Genomic DNA, 19,916 nt, shown 5'->3' on the forward strand with positions numbered 1-19,916 from the left:
CTCTCTCTCTCTCTCTCTCTCTCTCTCTCTCTCTCTCTCTCTCTCTCTCTCTCTCTGAGGATGTGTTTGTGTGTCATAATTACCTTGCCTATAACTACCTCCCTCAGGCCCACGGCTGCGACTACCTAACAGTCTCCAGCATGCGGCCGTTACGTTACAGCTGGTCGGGCCAGTATGTGTTATAATTACATGCATGCGCTTGTGTTGCGCGGGTGAAGGGAGGGGGGGCAGCGACTTGATGCGCTACAGCGTGTGAGAGTATACAGCCGTCTGGGTTTACCTTAAAGTGGGATAGCGCGGAGTGATGGCTGACGACCCGCCCTTATACTTGAGGTAAACAGTTCCCGAGGAATTGGTCGTCTTCACACCCCCTCCTCGAAAATATATTTGCGTGTCACATGTATAAGCCACACATGTACAAGTCACATATGTACACGTCGCGCACTACAGGGCCTACCCGTATCATGCCAGCTCGCCTCATTCCCAAAGTCGTAATCATTCCCACTTCCCCAATACTTAAAGTTCGTACCAGAAGTGTTCAAGAGATGAAACATTTGTTTAAACCTCGTTCCTGTCTTACACTCTCACTTCCTTTTAACGTCTTTCCTTTTCCCCCCTTTTTATATCTTTCCCCCGCCTTCCTACTCATCTAGATTTTAGATCTTTTCCTGTCCTATCCTTTCTCATTCTTCACTTCCATGTCTTCTCCCTTTTCCTTCCCCCTCACATAATCTCCTTTAGACATCCCCCCATTCCTTCGTCTTCCTTGTGACCTCTCTTCCCTCTTCCAGTGTTTTAATTTGAGCTTCATACCTCCCTTTCCTGTCTCCTTCCCTTCCCTGTGTACCTCCCTTCCCTGTCTACTTCCCTTCCCTGTCTACTTCCCTTCCCTGTCTACTTCCCTTCCCTGTCTACTTCCCTTCCCTGTCTACCTCCCTTCCCTGTCTACCTCCCTTCCCTGTCTACCTCCCTTCCCTGTCTCTTTCCCTCTCCTGTCCACTGGAAACTCTTTTTCGAACTCCCCCCTTGACGTCTCCTCTTGAGCTCCGTCGCCTGGGTCTTCTATCTATCTGTTCTGTGTACACACTGGGAGGTCCGGCTCGCAGAAACTTATACGGGGGAGCTCCAGACCGGATGTGTGGGGGATTTAATGGATCTCTGCACCAGCCGGATATGCTGCGACCTGGCCGTCGGGGCTGGGGGTTAGAGCCAGAGTAATGGCCCCAACACGAAAGGTCAGCAAGGGAGAGAGGTCACCACATTAGACCTGCAGAAGGCCTATTGGGCTACACGAGGCAGCTCCTATCAGTCACCAGGACGGGGCCAGGTCAACGACCAGCCGAGGAGCGAGGAGGCCTGGTCGACGAGGAGGCCTGGTCGACGACCTGGCCGCGGGGACGATAAGCCCGGAAACACCTTAAGGTAACCTCAAAGTAAGGACAGCCAGATTGATTGATTGATGAAGATTAAGCCACCCAAAAGGTGGCACGGGCATGAATAGCCCGTAAGTGGTGGCCCTTTTGAGCCATTACCAGTATCAAGAGCTGATACTGGAGATCTGTGGAGGTAAGGACAGCCATTTCATTCCTGCCATTGTCGTCACCAGGTGAGCCAGTCTTCCCTGAAGTGAGTTACAACTCCTTGTAACTGTTAGTATAAACCTTTCACAGCTGTGCGCCGCGGCACAAGTCTAGACATTAATGTCTGTCTCATTGTCTCCATGACTATAATGTTGGCAAAGCCTTAAATATATTAATTCACTTTTGTAATAGAACAGAGGGGAATACTTTGCTTAATTAAAAATGATGCCATTGTGCATAATTTGCATATGGCATTCATAGTGATGAAGTTGAATAATGTAGGTTATGGAACAAAGAAACTTGCGGTTGCTGGAGTCAGTCATTCAGCAACGGTGAGCTCCCCCCCTCCCCCCAAAAAAAAAAAAAAAAAAAAAAAAAAAAAGGTTCCTGGCCAGTTGAGACCACCAGAGACCCATACCTGGACGGGGGTTTCTGAACTTCTACTCCGAGGAACAAAACGGGATCCAGTAAGTTCAGTAGAACTTCGGTTTCAACTCTTTTTTTTTTTTTTTTTTTTTTTTTTTTTTTTTTTTTTTTTTTTTTTTTTACCCTGTCGTAGCTCAGTCGATTAAGGCAGTGTCTGGGATGCTCCCGGACGGAGGTTCGAATCCTCGTCACTGCCCTTGTGGATTTGTTCTACTCTGAGCCCGGACTGGTCCAAGAACTATATATATATATATATATATATATATATATATATATATATATATATATATATATATATATATATAAACTGACTCAAGTGCTGCCAGTTTCCCGTTTCAGCACCTCAGTGTGGCGATCCAGAGGGGTAACGCCCGCTGTGTTCGCATTTGTGTTCGTCAGGTGTGCTCCAAAGAATGAGGCGAGTTGATAAAATACCATGCCCAAGATTACCATCAGAGTGCCGGCGGGATGATGGGGAAGTAGCCATCATCTTTTGTCCGGTCGTGATGGTCGAGTGGTTAAGGGGTCCTGTACACCAGTTGCAAAGTGCTCCTGGCAGTATGGGTTCGAGTCACTTCTGGGGGTGTGAGTGTTTTCCAGTGTTTTAACTGGACACACACACACACATTATTATATATATATATATATATATATATATATATATATATATATATATATATATATATATATATATATATATATATATTCGTGAATTTCAGGCAACCAGATTGATCCATAATACATTCTTAATGTAACATTAAATCAGAGGTATCCAAGATCTATTGGAACTGAAGTAATGGTTTAAAATTGTTTCAGAACAGTAGCTTTAAAACTGCCGCCACACACACACAGCCCTCGCTAATGTCTGCAATACAAGCACATTGTGGCGTATTTGCATAATGGGGTGGGGGGGGGATAGTGGTTGTAGAAACCCTGTAATCAATTGTATATCTCATTTCTACTCGCCCGCAATAGTATAAACCATTGTAATCTATTATGGAAACTGTGGTAGTGTGTTGAAGATATTTGTTGTAAGCCAACTGGTAATGTCTATCTGGTAGCAGGAGGTCCCGGGAACTATGTTCATATTGTCGGTGGACCAGTGGAGGGACCGGTGGGGTGGACCGGTGGAGGGACTGGTGGGGTGGACCAGTAAAGTGGACCAGTGAAGTGGACCACTGGAGTGGACCGTTGGAGTGGACCAGTGAAGTGGACCACTGGAGTGGACCGTTGGAGTGGACCAGTGAAGTGGACCACTGGAGTGGACCGGTGGAGTGGACCACTGGAGTGGACCATTGGAGTGGACCGTTGGAGTGGACCATTGGAGTGGACCAGTGGAGTGATTGGAAGTACTAGCCTTGGATCTTTTATTAAGTATTCTTAATTGTACTTTCTCAGAACGTGATTAGGTTATCAAGAAGCACTACTGGTGTATGGTGAAGTATTGTAGCATTAATCCCTGAAGTGTTCAACAGTCACCAGGAGAGCCGGTCGGCCGAGCGGACAGCACGCTGGACTTGTGATCCTGTGGTCCTGGGTTCGATCCCGGGCGCCGGCGAGAAACAATGGGCAGAGTTTCTTTCACCCTATGCCCCTGTTACCTAGCAGTAAAATAGGTACCTGGGAGTTAGTCAGCTATCACGGGCTGCTTCCTGGGGGTGGAGGCCTGGTCGAGGACCGGGCCGCGGGGACACTAAAGCCCCGAAATCATCTCAAGATAACCTCAAGATAACCTCAAGAGCCTTTGTTTTGACAATGTGCGAGGCTTCTAACCATACACCTCCATTACTATCCATCCATATTCTATCCATTTCAACACTCTTCTCCTTAATGGCATATCTTGAGGTTATCTTGAGATGATTTCGGGGCTTTTTAGTGTCCCCGCGGCCCGGTCTTCGACCAGGCCTCCACCCCCAGGAAGCAGTCCGTGACAGCTGACTAACTCCCAGGTACCTATTTACTGCTAGATAACAGGGGCATTCAGGGTGAAAGAAACTTTGCCCATTTGTTTCTGCCTCGTGCGGGAATCGAACCCGCGCCACAGAATTAAGAGTCCTGCGCGTATCCACCAGGCTACGAGGCCCCGAGGCATGCCAGTACATTTAGAATCTACAGAAAATGACAATAATCAGAAACTGATGTTTAGCATAAACATCACTCTCTCAAGAGTGGATGCACTCGACGCCTCCTCTTCGCTTGCCACTCACAGCCGCCTACACACTCCACCCGACTGTCAACACACTCACTGCAGAACCAATAACCCACAGTCAATATAAATTTGTGTAGATATTTGGACAGATTTTGCTGAAAATTGAGAGGTCAAATATGAGCAAATTAATACTGTTGTACACCAGTACTGCAGTGGAACCCTCGCAGCAATCACTGAACATTGAGCAGACAAGGACGAGGGGGGTGGTGGTGGTGGTGGTGGTAGGGGGGGGGAGGGGGAGGTAGTGGTAGTGGTGGTGGTGGTAGGGGGGGGAGGGGGAGGTAGTGGTAGTGGTGGTGGTGGTGGTAGTGGTAGTAATTTTGATTACGCGCTGGCAATTAGTGTAGCCGTTCATATACAACGATATATGAATGCCTATTGTTGGCGCCGATATGAGCATGGTATAGAAGTATACCTAAATATACCTAGTATAAAGCAGTGTTTTTTCCCCCCCAGTTAAATGTTATAAGTAGTTCAAATGAAGAAATAATGCTTTAAGTCTGACTCCAATACAGTAAACTTAAAATTATATGACTTCTCTATTTGCAAGCCTCGTAATTACCCAAGTGTAGTTACAGGATGAGAGCTACGCTCGTGGTGTCCCGTCTTCCCAGCACTCTTTGTCATATAACACTTTGAAACTACCTAACTTCTTCCAGCCGCACTCTAGCTCCATGGTGAAGCATGGTCCTCAGTCACACTTTGAAGTATTGAACAAATCCCCAAGAGCCTTGATGAGGGTTCGAACCTATGTCCTGGGTGTTCCCAGATGCGTTCTAGTCCACTGTACCACCACATGGTCAAACGACAAGGCCCTTGTGGATTTACGGGCTATTCATGCCCGTGCCGCCTCTTGGCTGGCTTAATCTTTATCAATCAATCACCTTGTGGATTTGTTCATTTGATATATACCGTTATTGTGATTTCTGTGTGTATTATCTTGAGGTTATTTTGAGATGATTTCGGGGCTTTAGTGTCCCAGCGGCCCGGTCCTCGACCAAGCCTTCACCCCCAGGAAGCAGTCCGTGACAGCTGACTAACACCCAGGTACCTATTTTACTGCTTGGTAACAGGAGCATAGGGTGAAAGAAACTCTGCCCATTGTTTCTCGCCGGCGCCTGGGATCGAACCCAGGATCACAAGTCCAGTGTGCTGTCCGCTCGGCCGACCGGCTCCCCAACAACAACTTGACAACAACAACAACAACACAGATTCATTACACACAGAGATCACACTAACGTGATGGATCAAATGAACACATCCACAAGGATTTGTAGCTCAGTCGATTAAGGCAGTGTCTGGGATGCTCCCGGACGCAGGTTCGAATCCTCGGCACGGCCCTTGTGGATTTGTTCAACACAGAGTGTAGGAGGAAATGTAGATGTTTATCTCCCAGAATGTTTGGTAATATGTTTATTGTTTGTGATGTGTGTCTATGTATGTATTAACACGATGTACTGAACGGGGTGAGAATAGCTTGAGCTACCTCATCCCTTTGTGTGTATTTTACCTCAATAAACTTATTTCAATTCAATTTCAATTCAACACAGATTCCCTCCGCTGTGTGTATCAACGTTATCCGCGCCCCTTTGTGCTATGGAAGTTTGCGCGACATGTTCCAGCCATCCAGCACTTTCTACTCCTTAAATCAAGAAGGATGGCAGCAACATTAGTGCATGACAGACACGCCCGACAGGGAGCTGGTCGGCCGAGCGGACAGCACACTGCACTTGTGATCCTGTGGTCCCGGGTTCGATCCCGGGCGCCGGCGAGAAACAATGGGCAAAGTTTCTTTCACCCTATGCCCCTGTTACCTAGCAGTAAAATAGGTACCTGGGTGTTAGTCAGCTGTCACGGGCTGCTTCCTGGGGGTGGAGGCTTGGTCGAGGACCGGGCCGCGGGGACACTAAAAAGCCCCGAAATCACCTCAAGATATACTCAAGATATACACCAAATTCACACCTTTACCATGCACTCACTTTAGTTGTGCTTGCGGGGGTTGAGCTCTGGCTCTTTGGTCCCGCCTCTCAACCGTCAATCAACTTGTGTAGAGATTCCTGAGCCTACTGGGCTCTTATCATGTTGACCAGACCACACACTAGAAGATGAAGGGACGACGACGTTTCGGTCCGTCCTGGACCATTCTCAAGTCGATTGTGATGAAGTAAATGCAATAAAGAGGCTCTATAATATCTACATTTGAAACTGTGTATGGAGTCAGCCTCCACCACATCACTTCCTAGCGCATTCCACTTACTAACTACTCTGACACTGAAAAAGTTCTTTCGCGACGACCTTGTTGTGTCAATCCCGCAGTAATTTATTAGGGGAAAACTAATACCAAGTATTAATGCTTCTCAAAACACAAAATTTCTGACACGAAGGTGAATAATAAACAAAACATGACAAATATGGCGTGATAAGTCGATAATAGGACATGATAACCAGTGAGATGCAATGCTACAGAGGAGACAAAGGGGTTCGCACCCGACTCAGGATTATAAGACAATAAACCCCTTAAACCCTAAGTCACGGGAGACATCTCCCGTCATGCAGGGTGCAGTCGCACCTCCACAGATCTCCAGTATCAGCTCTTGATACTGGTAATGGCTCAAAAGGGCCACCACTTACGGGCTATTCATGCCCGTGCCACCTTTTGGGTGGCTTAATCTTCATCAATCATCAAACCTAATGCGTTTGTCATAGAAAACGTGAACTCAAACCGTGGCATTACACGAGTAACTAATTCAGAAACGGTCAGTTCCTTTAATGTAAATGATAACATTTATCCTATTTCTAGTTCATGAAATTGCATATACCTTGCCCTTAAAACACAAACTTTATGTTGCCTTCAGCACAAAATCACATACCTTCTTGCGGCGCGCACTGCGGTGACTGCGGGAGGAGCGCTGGCTGTTGCGGCTGCGGCTCCGGCGGGTGGAGCGGCGAGCCTCAACGATCATATTCTTGAAGGACCGCACTTCGAAGGGTCCCAAGCCGGTCTAGGGCAGACAGGCGCACCACCACCACCCAGATGTCCACACGTACGAATATTTGTTCGTGGTTCGTGACCCGCTTTTTGATATCTCAAATACTGGGATATTATTCCTTTGGTGGCAGAGAATATTGAAGTTCGTACACAAAGGTTCTCAGGCTTGCGGAACCTCAAATGATATCGAGGGTGGCCGATTATCACAACCTCTTTCGGATATTCTGATTCGTTTCTGCTATTACCCGAGGTAGCTTGAGGTAAACAAGGTGACGGCAGGGAGAGCCAAGGCGGGAGATGGATCACCAGTGTCTTGCGTCACGATACTGGTGTCACCCCGGACTATGTCACGCGTCACCCCGGCCTGTGTCACGCGTCACCCCGGCCTGTGTCACGCGTCACCCCGGCCTGTGACGTACCTCACGCCTTCTCCGACAACCACCACTTGAACACTTCGGTAAGCATCCCTCGCCAGATAATTTAGTATCTCCTACATTTGTTTACGCTACTGAACGACGCAAGGAATCCCAGCTCTACTGTTCTTATCAAAGTTCCGTAATTTGTCCACAAGCTGGTCTCACGGAGACATTATAAAAACACAATTGTTGTTATTTTGCAGTAGTGATTCGAGCTCCCTGATGTAGAGACTTCGTTTCTGCCCGTTTAGAGGCGCTAGAGGAAAGATAACACAAGATTAACGCTGAAGGAAGCTCTCAATGTTCCAACAGCACTGATGATAACACACTGCACACCACCCCACACCATTCCACGCGACGCTCATGCACGTCCGTCTACAATACAATCAGTGCAACACCACGCTATAAAGCAACACTAAGAACTGATTCACGAAACACCACGGTGTAAAATTGTTGTGTTTTGGTACGAGGGTGAATTGGTAAAGGTATATACGCAATTATATTTTTAAGTTTATTTTCTACAGCAGATGTGGTCATTCATTTATACAATGCTAACCAGCATACTTTATATACACTGTATCTTGTCTTACATGGAGAGAGCTAGGGATCTGTTCCAGCACCGCTCCAGTGCCAGGTAAGTCCACTTCGGGCTCACCATAGCCCGTACTACTTGCCCCGCTCCTGTGCCAGGTAAGTTACGGGCTCACCATAGCCCGTGCTACTTGGAACTGGTTCAGAGTAGCTGAATCTATAACAACAACAAACATAGGGATCTGTTACCCAACACAGTGTAGCGAGTTTGTGATGAAAGAACCGGGCCCCAGGGACGTTGAGCCCCGAAATCATGGCCAGGTAACCAGCACTGATCGCCAGACGATGGGAGACGGTCCACAACGCACCCAGCAATTATATACACTTCTCACAGTATGGAAACTTGCAGCCAACGGAAACAACATCAATGTATACCACTTGTCTAACTGTCTAACCAACTGACTGTCAACTAACTTACTGTCTAACTAATGTCTAACCAAAGAGCCAAAGCTCAACCCCCGCAAGCACAATTAGGTGAGTACTTGTATACCACCTGCCTGGTGCTTTATCCTTGGGGAACAAACCACCCGTGGCCTCGAGGACCACCCCCGTGGCCTCGAGGACCACCCCCGTGGCCTCGAGGACCCCCCCCGGGGCCTCGAGGACCACCCCCGGGGCCTCGAGGACCACCCCCGGGGCCTCGAGGACCACCCCCGGGACCTCGAGGACCACCCCCGGGGCCTCGAGGACCACCCCCGGAGCTTCGAGGACCACCCCGGGGCCTCGAGGACCACCCCTGGAGCTTCGAGGACCACCCCGGGGCCTCGAGGACCACCCCCGGAGCTTCGAGGACCACCCCCGTGGCCTCGAGGACCACCCCCGTGGCCTCGAGGACCACCCCCGTGGCCTCGAGGACCACCCCCGTGGCCTCGAGGACCACCCCCGGGGCCTCGAGGACCACCCCAGGGGGCCTCGAGGACCACCCCCGGGGCCTCGAGGACCACCCCCGGGGCCTCGAGGACCACCCCCGGAGCTTCGAGGACCACCCCCAGGGCCTCGAGGACCACCCCCGGAGCTTCGAGGACCACCCCCGGGGCCTCGAGGACCACCCCCGTGGCCTCGAGGACCACCCCCGGGGCCTCGAGGACCACCCCCGGGGCCTCGAGGACCACCCCCGGGGCCTCGAAGACCACCCCCGGGGCCTCGAAGACCACCCCCGGGGCCTGGAGGACCACCCCCGGGGCCTGGAGGACCACCCCCGGGGCCTCGAGGACCACCCCCGGGGCCTCGAAGACCACCCCCGGGGCCTCGAAGACCACCCCCGGGGCCTCGAGGACCACCCCCGGGGCCTCGAGGACCACCCCCGGGGCCTCGAGGACCACCCCCGTGGCCTCGAGGACCACCCCCGTGGCCTCGAGGACCACCCCCGTGGCCTCGAGGACCACCCCCGTGGCCTCGAGGACCACCCACGACCTCGAGGACCACCCCCGTGGCCTCGAGGACCACTTGTGGCCTGGATGGTCTTCACCCACACGAAGGAGGATAGTGGCAGAGACCCGCACCACAAGCAACACCTTCCCCCGGCGACAACCAATGCTGACAAGGAAGACATCTCCCGTCACGCAGGGTGCAGTCGCACCTCTACAGATCTCCAGTATCATCTATTGATACTGGTAATGGCTCAAAAGAGCCACACCACTTACGGGCTATTCATGCCCGTGCCACCTCTTGGGTGGCTTAATCTTTATCAATCAATCATCACCGATGCTGAACACCACTCGACAGTTACGAAGCTCGCTGCCTCGACACCACCTCTCCAACATTACAACACCACACACACATTTTCCGAGAAGTTTAGATGCCGATTCACGCCGGCCGCATCATTCGTGGCGGTGAGAACATCATAAGCAACCGCACACTCCTCTTGTTGACCAGACCACACATTAGAAGGTGAAGGGACGACGACGACGTTTCGCTCCGTCCTGGACCATTCTCAAGTCGATTGTCCAGGACGGAGAGAAACGTCGTCGTCGTCCCTTCACCTTCTAGTGTGTGGTCTGGTCAACATACTTCAGCCACGTTATTGTGACTAATCGCCCGCACTCCTCTTTAGTAATACTCGCTTCCTAACTTCTCTAGCCTATGAGATAAGTAATTCTAACAGTCACCATCACCGTAGTTGCACGGTTGTACTGGACGTTATATGATTATACTTGTATAATTATACTGGACGCACCGAACGCATTCTCTGTATAAAATAAAAATGTAGTCACCAATGGGAGCCGGTCGGCCGAGCGGACAGCACGTAGGACTTGTGATCCTGTGATCCTGGGTTCGATCCCAGGCGCCGGCGAGAAACAATGGGCAGAGTTTCTTTCACCCTATGTCCCTGTTACGTAGCAGTAAAATAGGTACCTGGGTGTTAGTCAGCTGTCACGGGCTGCTTCCTGGGGGTGGAGGCCTGGTCGAGGACCGGGCCGCGGGGACACTAAAGCCCCGAAATCATCTCAAGATAACCTCAAGATAACCATTTCATGCTGCTGTTCCGGGCATGTGGGACGAGGTTTAAAACGTCGTTTTCTTGTTCTAGAGGACGAGAACTACAGTTCGACTTGGGGAGAGAGAGAGAGAGGGGGGGGTACCTCGATACAAGCCTAAAGTATACATATACACCCACACAGGCTTCCTGTCCCCGACAAAAATGATTATTTGCATTAAACCTGAAAAGGTCGATTCAAGTCCATTTGAGAATGCCGGGCAAGGGTTCAACCCCCAAGAGTCGGTTCAAACTCAAGAAGACAACCCGCTTGTTCTTGCGCGTGCGACAGTCTGTATTAACTGGCGAACTAGACCGACAACCACGACGGTCTTGCCTCCCACTACGGTCCACATAGCAAGTCGAACAGTCACCCCACGAGTATTATTTAAAATTGCGCCCTGGAGTAGGTACACGCCGCTATTTATGACTGATGTTCGTCCATTCACCAGGTCTGGCGGTATTGCACATCCAAGAGTGTACGTTGTACACACATCTCTACTGTGAAAATTACGAGTTAAGATACATGGTCACGGAAGGACACCCCACACACACAGGTAAAGATAAACTGTTTAACACGGGTGGAACACGAACAAGGGAACACAGGTGAAAACTGAGTACGCAAATGAGACGTTAGAAACCACTTTTTCAGTATCAGAGTAGTTAACAGATGGAATGCATTAGGCAGTGATGTGGTGGAGGCTGACCCCATACACAGTTTCAAATGTAGATATGATAGAGCCCAGTAGGCTCAGAAATCACGGGTTATCAGAAATCATAGCCCGTGCTACTTGCACCAGTTGACTGACAGTTGAGAGGCGGACTCAAAGAGCCAGAGCTCAACCCCCGCAAGCACAACTAGCAGTACAGGGACTGAACACGTAGCGCCTTAAGTCAAAACCAAAGAAGCGCTCCAGTGTGGCTTGGCTTACATAGCTTACTGTATGTGACAGGCTCCGAAGTCACAGCTCCGCTCCTGTGCCAGGTAAGTCCACTACGGGCTCACCATAGCCCGTGCTACTTGCAACCTCTTGTTCCCAGAAGCTGAACATCATGTCGAGGCGCTGCTGGCCCGTATCCAGGCTTACTTTCCCGCTCTTTCCACTCTACAAAATGTCATCTTTCGCGGGAAAACAAAAGCACCAAAAGATATCGCGAAAATGACTGTCGTCGTAATTTTGTTTTTGTAAGAGGTAGTGGCGGGTGAGGAAAGAGGTGAAGGTGTCTAGTTCGCGTTCCCGCAAGATGTTAACGAGAGCGGCTCTCTCTAAATACTTCGCCAACATATACAAACCACGAAATATAAGCACCATTTATATGAAGATCAGCAAGCGTAAAGAATCCACACAAGCAAGTTGAATAAATCGAGACTAGGAGAGAGACTACACTATACACCAAATACACGCACATCCCAGCACACCCATGACACAAACACACAACACCACACACCCATGTAAGCACCCTAACACGCACATAACACCAGGTAAACAATAACACCAGCTGCACACACATACCAACACACCCGAGACCCGCCACAACACACGACACACCCAAGAGCCTCACACATCACAAGACACACAGGTGCACATCTCGGCGTGGAGGTGATGTACCGAGATCGGTTCAGATGTGTTGTAGCCGCAGCTCGCGTGGTCGCCATTACTCCCACCCGCACCACGACACACACACGCCCCCCCCCCCACCCCAGCACTTAACACATTGCTTGCGGCCAACACTTATATTCCCGCACGCGACTCTCCACCGTTACTCCATCATCACTTGCACGCCCACCCGTGACCGCCCCCCTCCTCCCCACCCGCCCGCCCACACACGGGATGGTTCCTCCCCGCCCACCCACACACGGGATGGTTCCTCCCCGCCCACCCACACGGTTGCTTCTCGAATGAAGAATAATATGAGCGGCACCCTCACTGTCCTGTGTGACAGTGAATATGAGCGGCACCCTCACTGTCCTGTGTGACAGTGAATATGAGCGGCACCCTCACTGTCCTGTGTGACAGTGAATATGAGCGGCACCCTCACTGTCCTGTGTGACAGTGAATATGAGCGGCACCCTCACTGTCCTGTGTGACAGTGAATATGAGCGGCACCCTCACTGTCCTGTGTGACAGTGAATATGAGCGGCACCCTCACTGTCCTGTGTGACAGTGAAAATGAGCGGCACCCTCACTGTCCTGTGTGACAGTGAATATGAGCAGCAGCCTCACAGACGAGCCGGAGACAACAGAACAAAAACCCTTCGGCGTAGGAGTCACAACAGAACGGACTTCGAGTGGAGATCGTAGCGGGAACACCTGACCAGTAGCCTCAACAGGAAACGCCACACAAAATGAGAGAATGACAGCTACTGCTTCACCTGACCAGCAGACAGAAAAGCGAGGGGCCCGGGAGCTAATGCCCGACCATAAAGGCGAGTGGATCTAGTTGAGAACATACATAAGAGAGAGAGAGAGAGAGAGAGAGAGAGGGGGAGAGAAGTGTAGTAACTCCCACAGGACACTGCGAACTGGGTAAAGACATCTGCGGGTTCCCGCGCCTCGCCCATGCTTGTGATTCGCTGATGCTGTATGTGGTATTACAAGTTGGTGATGGAGGTGGTGGCGTCCAAGACATTTTACACAGCATTCTACTCCTTGATCACTGGCTCCCAATGTTTTCTTCGACACGTCTGCGTTTCCAGCTTCCATCTTCATTGTTGGCCGAGTGTGTATTATGCAAACCTACACTCATCATGTGAGCGGTCGGGTTGTCTTGAGATGATTTCGAGGCTTTGTGTCCCCGCGGCCCGGTCCTCGACCAGGCCTCCACCTCCAGGAAGCAGTCCGTGACAGCTGACTAATCCCAGGTACTTATTTACTGCTAGGTAACAAGGTTTTCTTGAGATGATTTCGAGGCTTTGTGTCCCCGCGGCCCGGTCCTCGACCAGGCCTCCACCTCCAGGAAGCAGCCCGTGACAGATGACTAATCCCAGGTACTTATTTACTGCTAGGTAACAAGGTTTTCTTGAGATGATTTCGGGGCTTTTGTGTCCCCGCGGCCCGGTCCTCGATCAGACCTCCACCTCCAGGAAGCAGTCCGTGACAGCTGACTAATCCCAGGTACTTATTTACTGCTAGGTAACAAGGTTTTCTTGAGATGATTTCGAGGCTTTGTGTCCCCGCGGCCCGGTCCTCGACCAGGCCTCCACCTCCAGGAAGCAGCCCGTGACAGCTGACTAATCCCAGGTACTTATTTACTGCTAGGTAACAAGGTTTTCTTGAGATGATTTTGGGGCTTTTTTTTCAGTGTCCCCGCGGCCCGGTCCTCGACCAGGCCTTCCCCCATCCTAGGAAGCAGCCCGTGACAGCTGACTAACACCCAGGTACCTATTTACTGCTAGGTAACAGGGGCATAGGGAGAAAGAAACTCTGGCCATTGTTTCTCCCCGGCGCCCGGGATAGAACCCGGGACCTCAGGATCACGCGTCCAGTGTTCTGTCCGCTCAGCCACCGGTCGCCCAATAATATTACCGCTGCACAAAGGGTCTTAATCAATCCTCGGTGAATGTTGGGCATTTGCTTTTACAATTCACCTGCACACTTTATAAACAATTACAATACTAAGTGTTATGGTATTCCAGTCTACCATAAGACCCTTCTCGTCAGAAATGAGTCAATCAATTATCATTTACGACACACAGCAATCACAATAGCGTGATGCATCAAATGAATGCATCGCGCTACTGATGCATTCCGCGTGACACCAATGTGACACAGGCCGTCACACACTGGCGTCACTCACCAGTGCTCAGCCTGGTGACGGAGAACACACAAGGGGGCCGCTAGCTCGCACACCAGCGCTTGCCTCACACCCCGCACACACACACACACACATATGGCTATCTACAAATGATGATTCCTTTCGCGGCCACGACGATCGTCATTTGTCTAAACGCTCCCGCCCACAACAAGTCACTTCTCGCCTGATCTATCAAACCCCCTCGCGCCGTTCCTACGACACCCCGCTCTTTCTACTACCTCAGTAGTAGACGTAGAAGCTGTCGTAGTGAACCAGCGACCTCGCAGCTACTGGCAGCAGGAGACGGCAACATCCTGGACCTCTGATGTTTACAGTGTGCTCACGGCACCCTGACCTTATACAGTGCCAGTGATGCCTCTGAAGTGTTTCTAACCCAGAGTGTAAGCCGGATGGAGTGAGAGGGGGTGTTGAAGGGGGAGGTGGTGTTACGCGAGTCTTTACAACCCGTTTTTACGCTTGTCAGACCCTACAAAGTAGGCAAGAGGTGTTTCTCCTTGCCAAGTGGATTACCGGGTTAAACAAGAGATTTCTGCTACTTTTGTTTCCCATATTATTTCATGGCAACCCCTGTCGTCGACGTCTGTCGGCTCCATGGCAACCCTGTCGTCGGTCTATCGGGTCCATGGTAACCCTGTCGTCAGTCTATCGGGTCCATGGCAACCCTGTCGTCAGTCTATCGGGTCCATGGCGACCCTGTCGTCGGTCTATCGGGTCCATGGCGACCCTGTCGTCGGTCTATCGGGTCCATGGCGACCCTGTCGTCGGTCTATCGGGTCCATGGCAACCCTGTCGTCGGTCTATCGGGTCCATGGCGACCCTGTCGTCGGTCTATCGGGTCCATGGCGACCCTGTCGTCGGTCTATCGGGTCCATGGCGACCCTGTCGTCGGTCTATCGGGTCCATGGCGACCCTGTCGTCGGTCTATCGGGTCCATGGCGACCCTGTCGTCAGTCTATCGGGTCCATGGCGACCCTGTCGTCAGTCTATCGGGTCCATGGCAACCCTGTCGTCAGTCTATCGGGTCCATGGCAACCCTGTCGTCAGTCTATCGGGTCCATGGCAACACTGTCGTCAGTCTATCGGGTCCATGGCGACCCTGTCGTCAGTCTATCGGGTCCATGGCGACCCTGTCGTCGACGTCTATCAGGGCTGTTAGTTTCGTGGTGACCGCTTTAAATCTGTGACGCCTCTCAAGTTTCTTGTATCATCTTAAGATGTTCCACAACCCCACTTCCTGGCCTCGTTCTCCAGAGCCTTACAGGAAATGCGTGTCAAAATAATGATCGGAAATTTAAGGCCTCTTGCCCGTTCTCTTAAATATTGGAACACTGAGGTTTTTCTTTTTCTTATTATCCCTCTCTTTGTCCAAATTCGTAGCCATTCTTTTGTTGTTGGTCCAGCTCTCCGCCCATGATGTTTTCTCAGCCGTCTATCCATGCATCTCCGTCAACGCCCATATATACCTGAACGTTCCTCACATGTTTCATTGTCAAGTGATCGCCCTGTAGTCCTCGTACCTAGGTTCCCGCCCGCGAGATCGGCTTTCCCGCCCGCGAGCTGGGCCCTCCCGCCCGCGAGCTTGGCGTTCCCGCCCAAAAGTTCGGCCTTCCCGCCCACAAACGCCGCCCTGCAGTTCGCAAGCTCAGCCCGCTAACCCACAGGCCGCGCCCTCTCCACCCACTCACACACTCATCCCTTCCTACAAATTTTGCTCATGATTCAACACTAAATTTCATTACGACTTAAGAATCACACCACTCACGGCTGTTCATTTGGTTTGACGTGTTACACCTGCCATATACATATTGAAATCAGACCAAATGATACCGATTTGTTACCCGTTGAAATGTTGGTCTTTAACGAACCCGAGACCGCTAAACAAAGCCAGGTTAAACGAGTTCAAATTAACGACACCCTTCACCGCGTTGGCCTGTCAACCCGTCCACAGTTGGCCTGTCAAAACGATATTTGTTATCATGAGAAAAAGTTATGAGTAGATTCCTACTCTACAAAAAGTAACACTGAGCAACTTCTTGCGCTTCTCGCTTATTATTTCTTGACAGGCGATGAGTCACAATAACGTTGCTAAAGTATGTTGACCAGACCACACACTAGAAGGTGAAGGGACGACGACGTTTCGGTCCATCCTGGACCATTCTCAAGTCGATTGTCTTGCGAATGGTCCAGGACGGACCGAAATGTCGTCGTCCCTTCACCTGGTGGGGCGAGACGGTGTACTTCCCGGGACCGGAGGCCAGCCGAGCCTTGTGAGGGTTCTTCTGGCAAATGGATAGAAGACAGACTAAGTGTCTCCTAACCTCTAAGGCTGAACCCTGCGGTCCAACAGTACCACGGGACCTTCTTCCATTGGGGGGTTTTGGTTTTCCTGTTGCAGTTGAATGAAAAATATGAACGTATCATAACAAATTATATCGGGGAATCGAACCTTCCCGGCCTGGAAAGTGTGTCTGGGAGGCAGGAGCCACTAACAACCGCCACCACAACCACAATTCCTCGCCGGAAGTCACCAGTCATCAATCTCCCGTCGTCAGGTGTGTAACCTCGCTACGCCCACCACAAATATGTCCACATTTATTACATATTGATTTTTATTTAAAAATAAGTCATGTATATTATCGAAATTTTATAATTCATCTCTTCCTGGGGTGGGTACCACAGGCCCGCACGCGCACGCACGCACGTGAGGGTGGTTGAGTGTGAACACTGAACACGCGAGCACACGTGAGGGTGGTGGAGTGTGAACACTGAACACGCGAGCACACGTGAGGGTGGTGGAGTGTGAACACTGAACACGCGAGCACACGTGAGGGTGGTGGAGTGTGAACACTGAACACGCGAGCACACGTGAGGGTGGTGGAGTGTGAACACTGAACACGCGAGCACACGTGAGGGTGGTGGAGTGTGAACACTGAACACGCGAGCACACGTGAGGGTGGTGGAGTGTGAACACTGAACACGCGAGCACACGTGAGGGTGGTGGAGTGTGAACACTGAACATCAGAACATCGTGCCAAAGCACTCAACACTACACCATTTTATAACCAAACATATTCCTCTTTGCTTCATCACTCGTCTCAACAATATCTTCCACTACTGTTCTTGAACATGTTCACTCGCTGAACTTGCCAATCATCAACTCGCATAACTAAACCTGTGAACCATTTACACTCTTAACTGAATCTTGAGTCGTATTAATAGACTCATTACAACTTGGAATGCCAATGATCCAGTTCATTGCATCACAATTTTCAAGACAAAAACATTCCAATGGCGACTGTAACGCGACATTTCACGAGTGAGGGATGCGAGTGGGATGGACAAGTGTGGAGAGAGAGATGGAGCAGGGCGCCAGGCAGGCGCAAAACAGCGCGGGCGCCAACGTGCAGTCCTGGTGTGCGCTGGGCGGATGGCGTTCGACTGGCCCCAGGCGCTGTTGCTGTTCCTGCTGCTGCGACGGCCGCTTAGAGGCGCGCGCACACACACTGGGTCATCTTACTACACCCTCCTACAGTAAGGTGTCCACAAGTCGCTTGTATTGTCCCGCCAGTGGTGTAGGCTTGTGGCACTCAGTTACTACACAAGTTATCACACCCACAAGTAGTTCACAGTGCCGCGCCAGTGGTGGTAATCCCTTATATAGCAATCTCTTCTTCCCCATACTTCATTCTTGACGCTATTGTACCCGAACGTAAAAATTGAAGTGGTGTAGGGAAATCACAACCACCGCAATATTGACGTGTCAAGTGCCTAATGATTGTCGGTAGGATAGGTGGGTTGCCTAGGGTTATGACGCTTCTGGTTACCTGGAGTATACCTGGAGAGGGTTTCAAGAGTTCTACTCCACAAGCCCGGCCCTGCCTTGTGATAACTTGACCCACCAGGCTGTTGCTTTTAGCGGCCACCAGGCCGCTCAAGGGGGCGCTAAGAGGACCGGTCTCTACTGTGTCCAAGAGAACACAGTAGAACGCGTACACATGGCCGGGTCAAACACAGGGATGTTATAAGGAACATTTACTGTAAGTATTATAAAACACGCTGATATAACAACACGCGAGACCAGGAGGCATGGCAGGAAGTGCAGAATAGCCCCGTTGAGAAGCACAGTCACAATAGGTACGCTAAGAGAACTTGATACTCAAGGGCTGAAGACTTTTCAGTAGTCTCCCTCTACACACACAGGGGTCACAACTGACTGACCTCTCGCGGTGCTCAAGAGGTCAACTTGATAAACACCTCCAAAGCATACCTGATCAACCAGGCTGTTAGATGCACGTTACCAACCATGAGGCCTAGTTAGAGACCGGCCCGCGAGAACAATGATCCCTGGAACCTTCAACATGAAGTCAACTGGTAAGTAGAGAGAGCAAAAGTAGTTTCACAGTACTTTCAAAAGAAGATATGACACAAAACAGGATAGTTGGCAGTCACAACATGCAGCTGGTAATGGTGGGGCTCGGGAGCTTGCGCTCAACCCTGCAGGCACGTTTGGGCACACGCCTGCACCATTCTGCCATCACGCTCTATAACCAAAGACGGTGCTCGCGATAAAAAAATATACACCCCCTAAGATTCCCAGTCTCTCGTCCACAAAGTAAAGGTATAATACAATGGAGACTGAAGACGGTGTTCAGTATAGTGGTATACCCTCATGAGTATTGCTCAGTGTAAGAGAGCAGGGTATACCCAAAGGGAGGGGGGGGAGGGGGTTGAACACGGAGGAAGGGATACACAAGGGTAATAGAGTGCCACAAACACAATGTGTAGAGGGGCGGGCCAGGGGGGGGCAGTGCCACCTCCAGCCCCCACAACTACAGACCAATGGCCTCAATTCAGTGCCGACTCTATTACATGTAGGCTCCCCCCCCATCCCCCCCCTTTACCTCTGACATACACCATGACTTCATACGCCCCCCCTGACATCCTTCCATTACATCGTGCCTGGCACTGTGTTCCTCTCCTGGCACTACGCCTCGTTAAACACAATCTCAGTAACAATCGTTAAACCATAACTTGTTTCGTTAATAATGTCTTAATAATAACATTTTCTGATAGCATTTACTAATTGCCATTATCCTCACTCGTATCATTCGGTACAAAAAAAATAGAGCAACGATACTTTTCGTTGTATCTTCCACTACTTTCCTTGTGGAAGTAGTGCCACAGTTGACCTGTGGCACTACTCCCCCCCCCCCTGCCCCACCTCGGCCCCACCTCTCGTCTGTGGCACTACTCCCCCCCCCTGCCCCACCTCGGCCCCACCTCTCGTCTGTGGCACTACTCCCCCCCCCCTGCCCCACCTCGGCCCCACCTCTCGTCTGTGGCACTACTCCCCCCCCCTGCACAACCTCGGCCCCACCTCTTGTCTGTGGCACTCCCCCCCCCCCCCCCACCT

The 19,916-nt window shown here is 50.9% G+C and overlaps 1 protein-coding gene across 8 annotated transcripts in view; it reads right to left on the reverse strand.

Annotated features, from left to right (window-relative positions):
• The window catches only part of pyd (zonula occludens-like protein polychaetoid), a 371,558-nt gene that overhangs the window by 314,708 nt on the left and 36,934 nt on the right, over nucleotides 1–19,916 (reverse strand). Inside the window, exon 1 of one of the 8 annotated variants that reach the window (XM_069312462.1) lies at nucleotides 7,086–7,817. The exons of the other annotated variants lie outside the window; for them this stretch is intronic. Within the exon in view, the coding sequence (XP_069168563.1) occupies nucleotides 7,086–7,178 (93 nt within the window). The 5' untranslated portion in view covers nucleotides 7,179–7,817. Of the gene's footprint in view, nucleotides 1–7,085; nucleotides 7,818–19,916 lie in introns of those variants that run through there. 8 annotated transcript variants of the gene reach the window in all.

This window comes from Procambarus clarkii, chromosome 72, assembly GCF_040958095.1.
Source record: "Procambarus clarkii isolate CNS0578487 chromosome 72, FALCON_Pclarkii_2.0, whole genome shotgun sequence".
NCBI classification, from domain to species: Eukaryota; Metazoa; Arthropoda; class Malacostraca; order Decapoda; family Cambaridae; genus Procambarus; species Procambarus clarkii.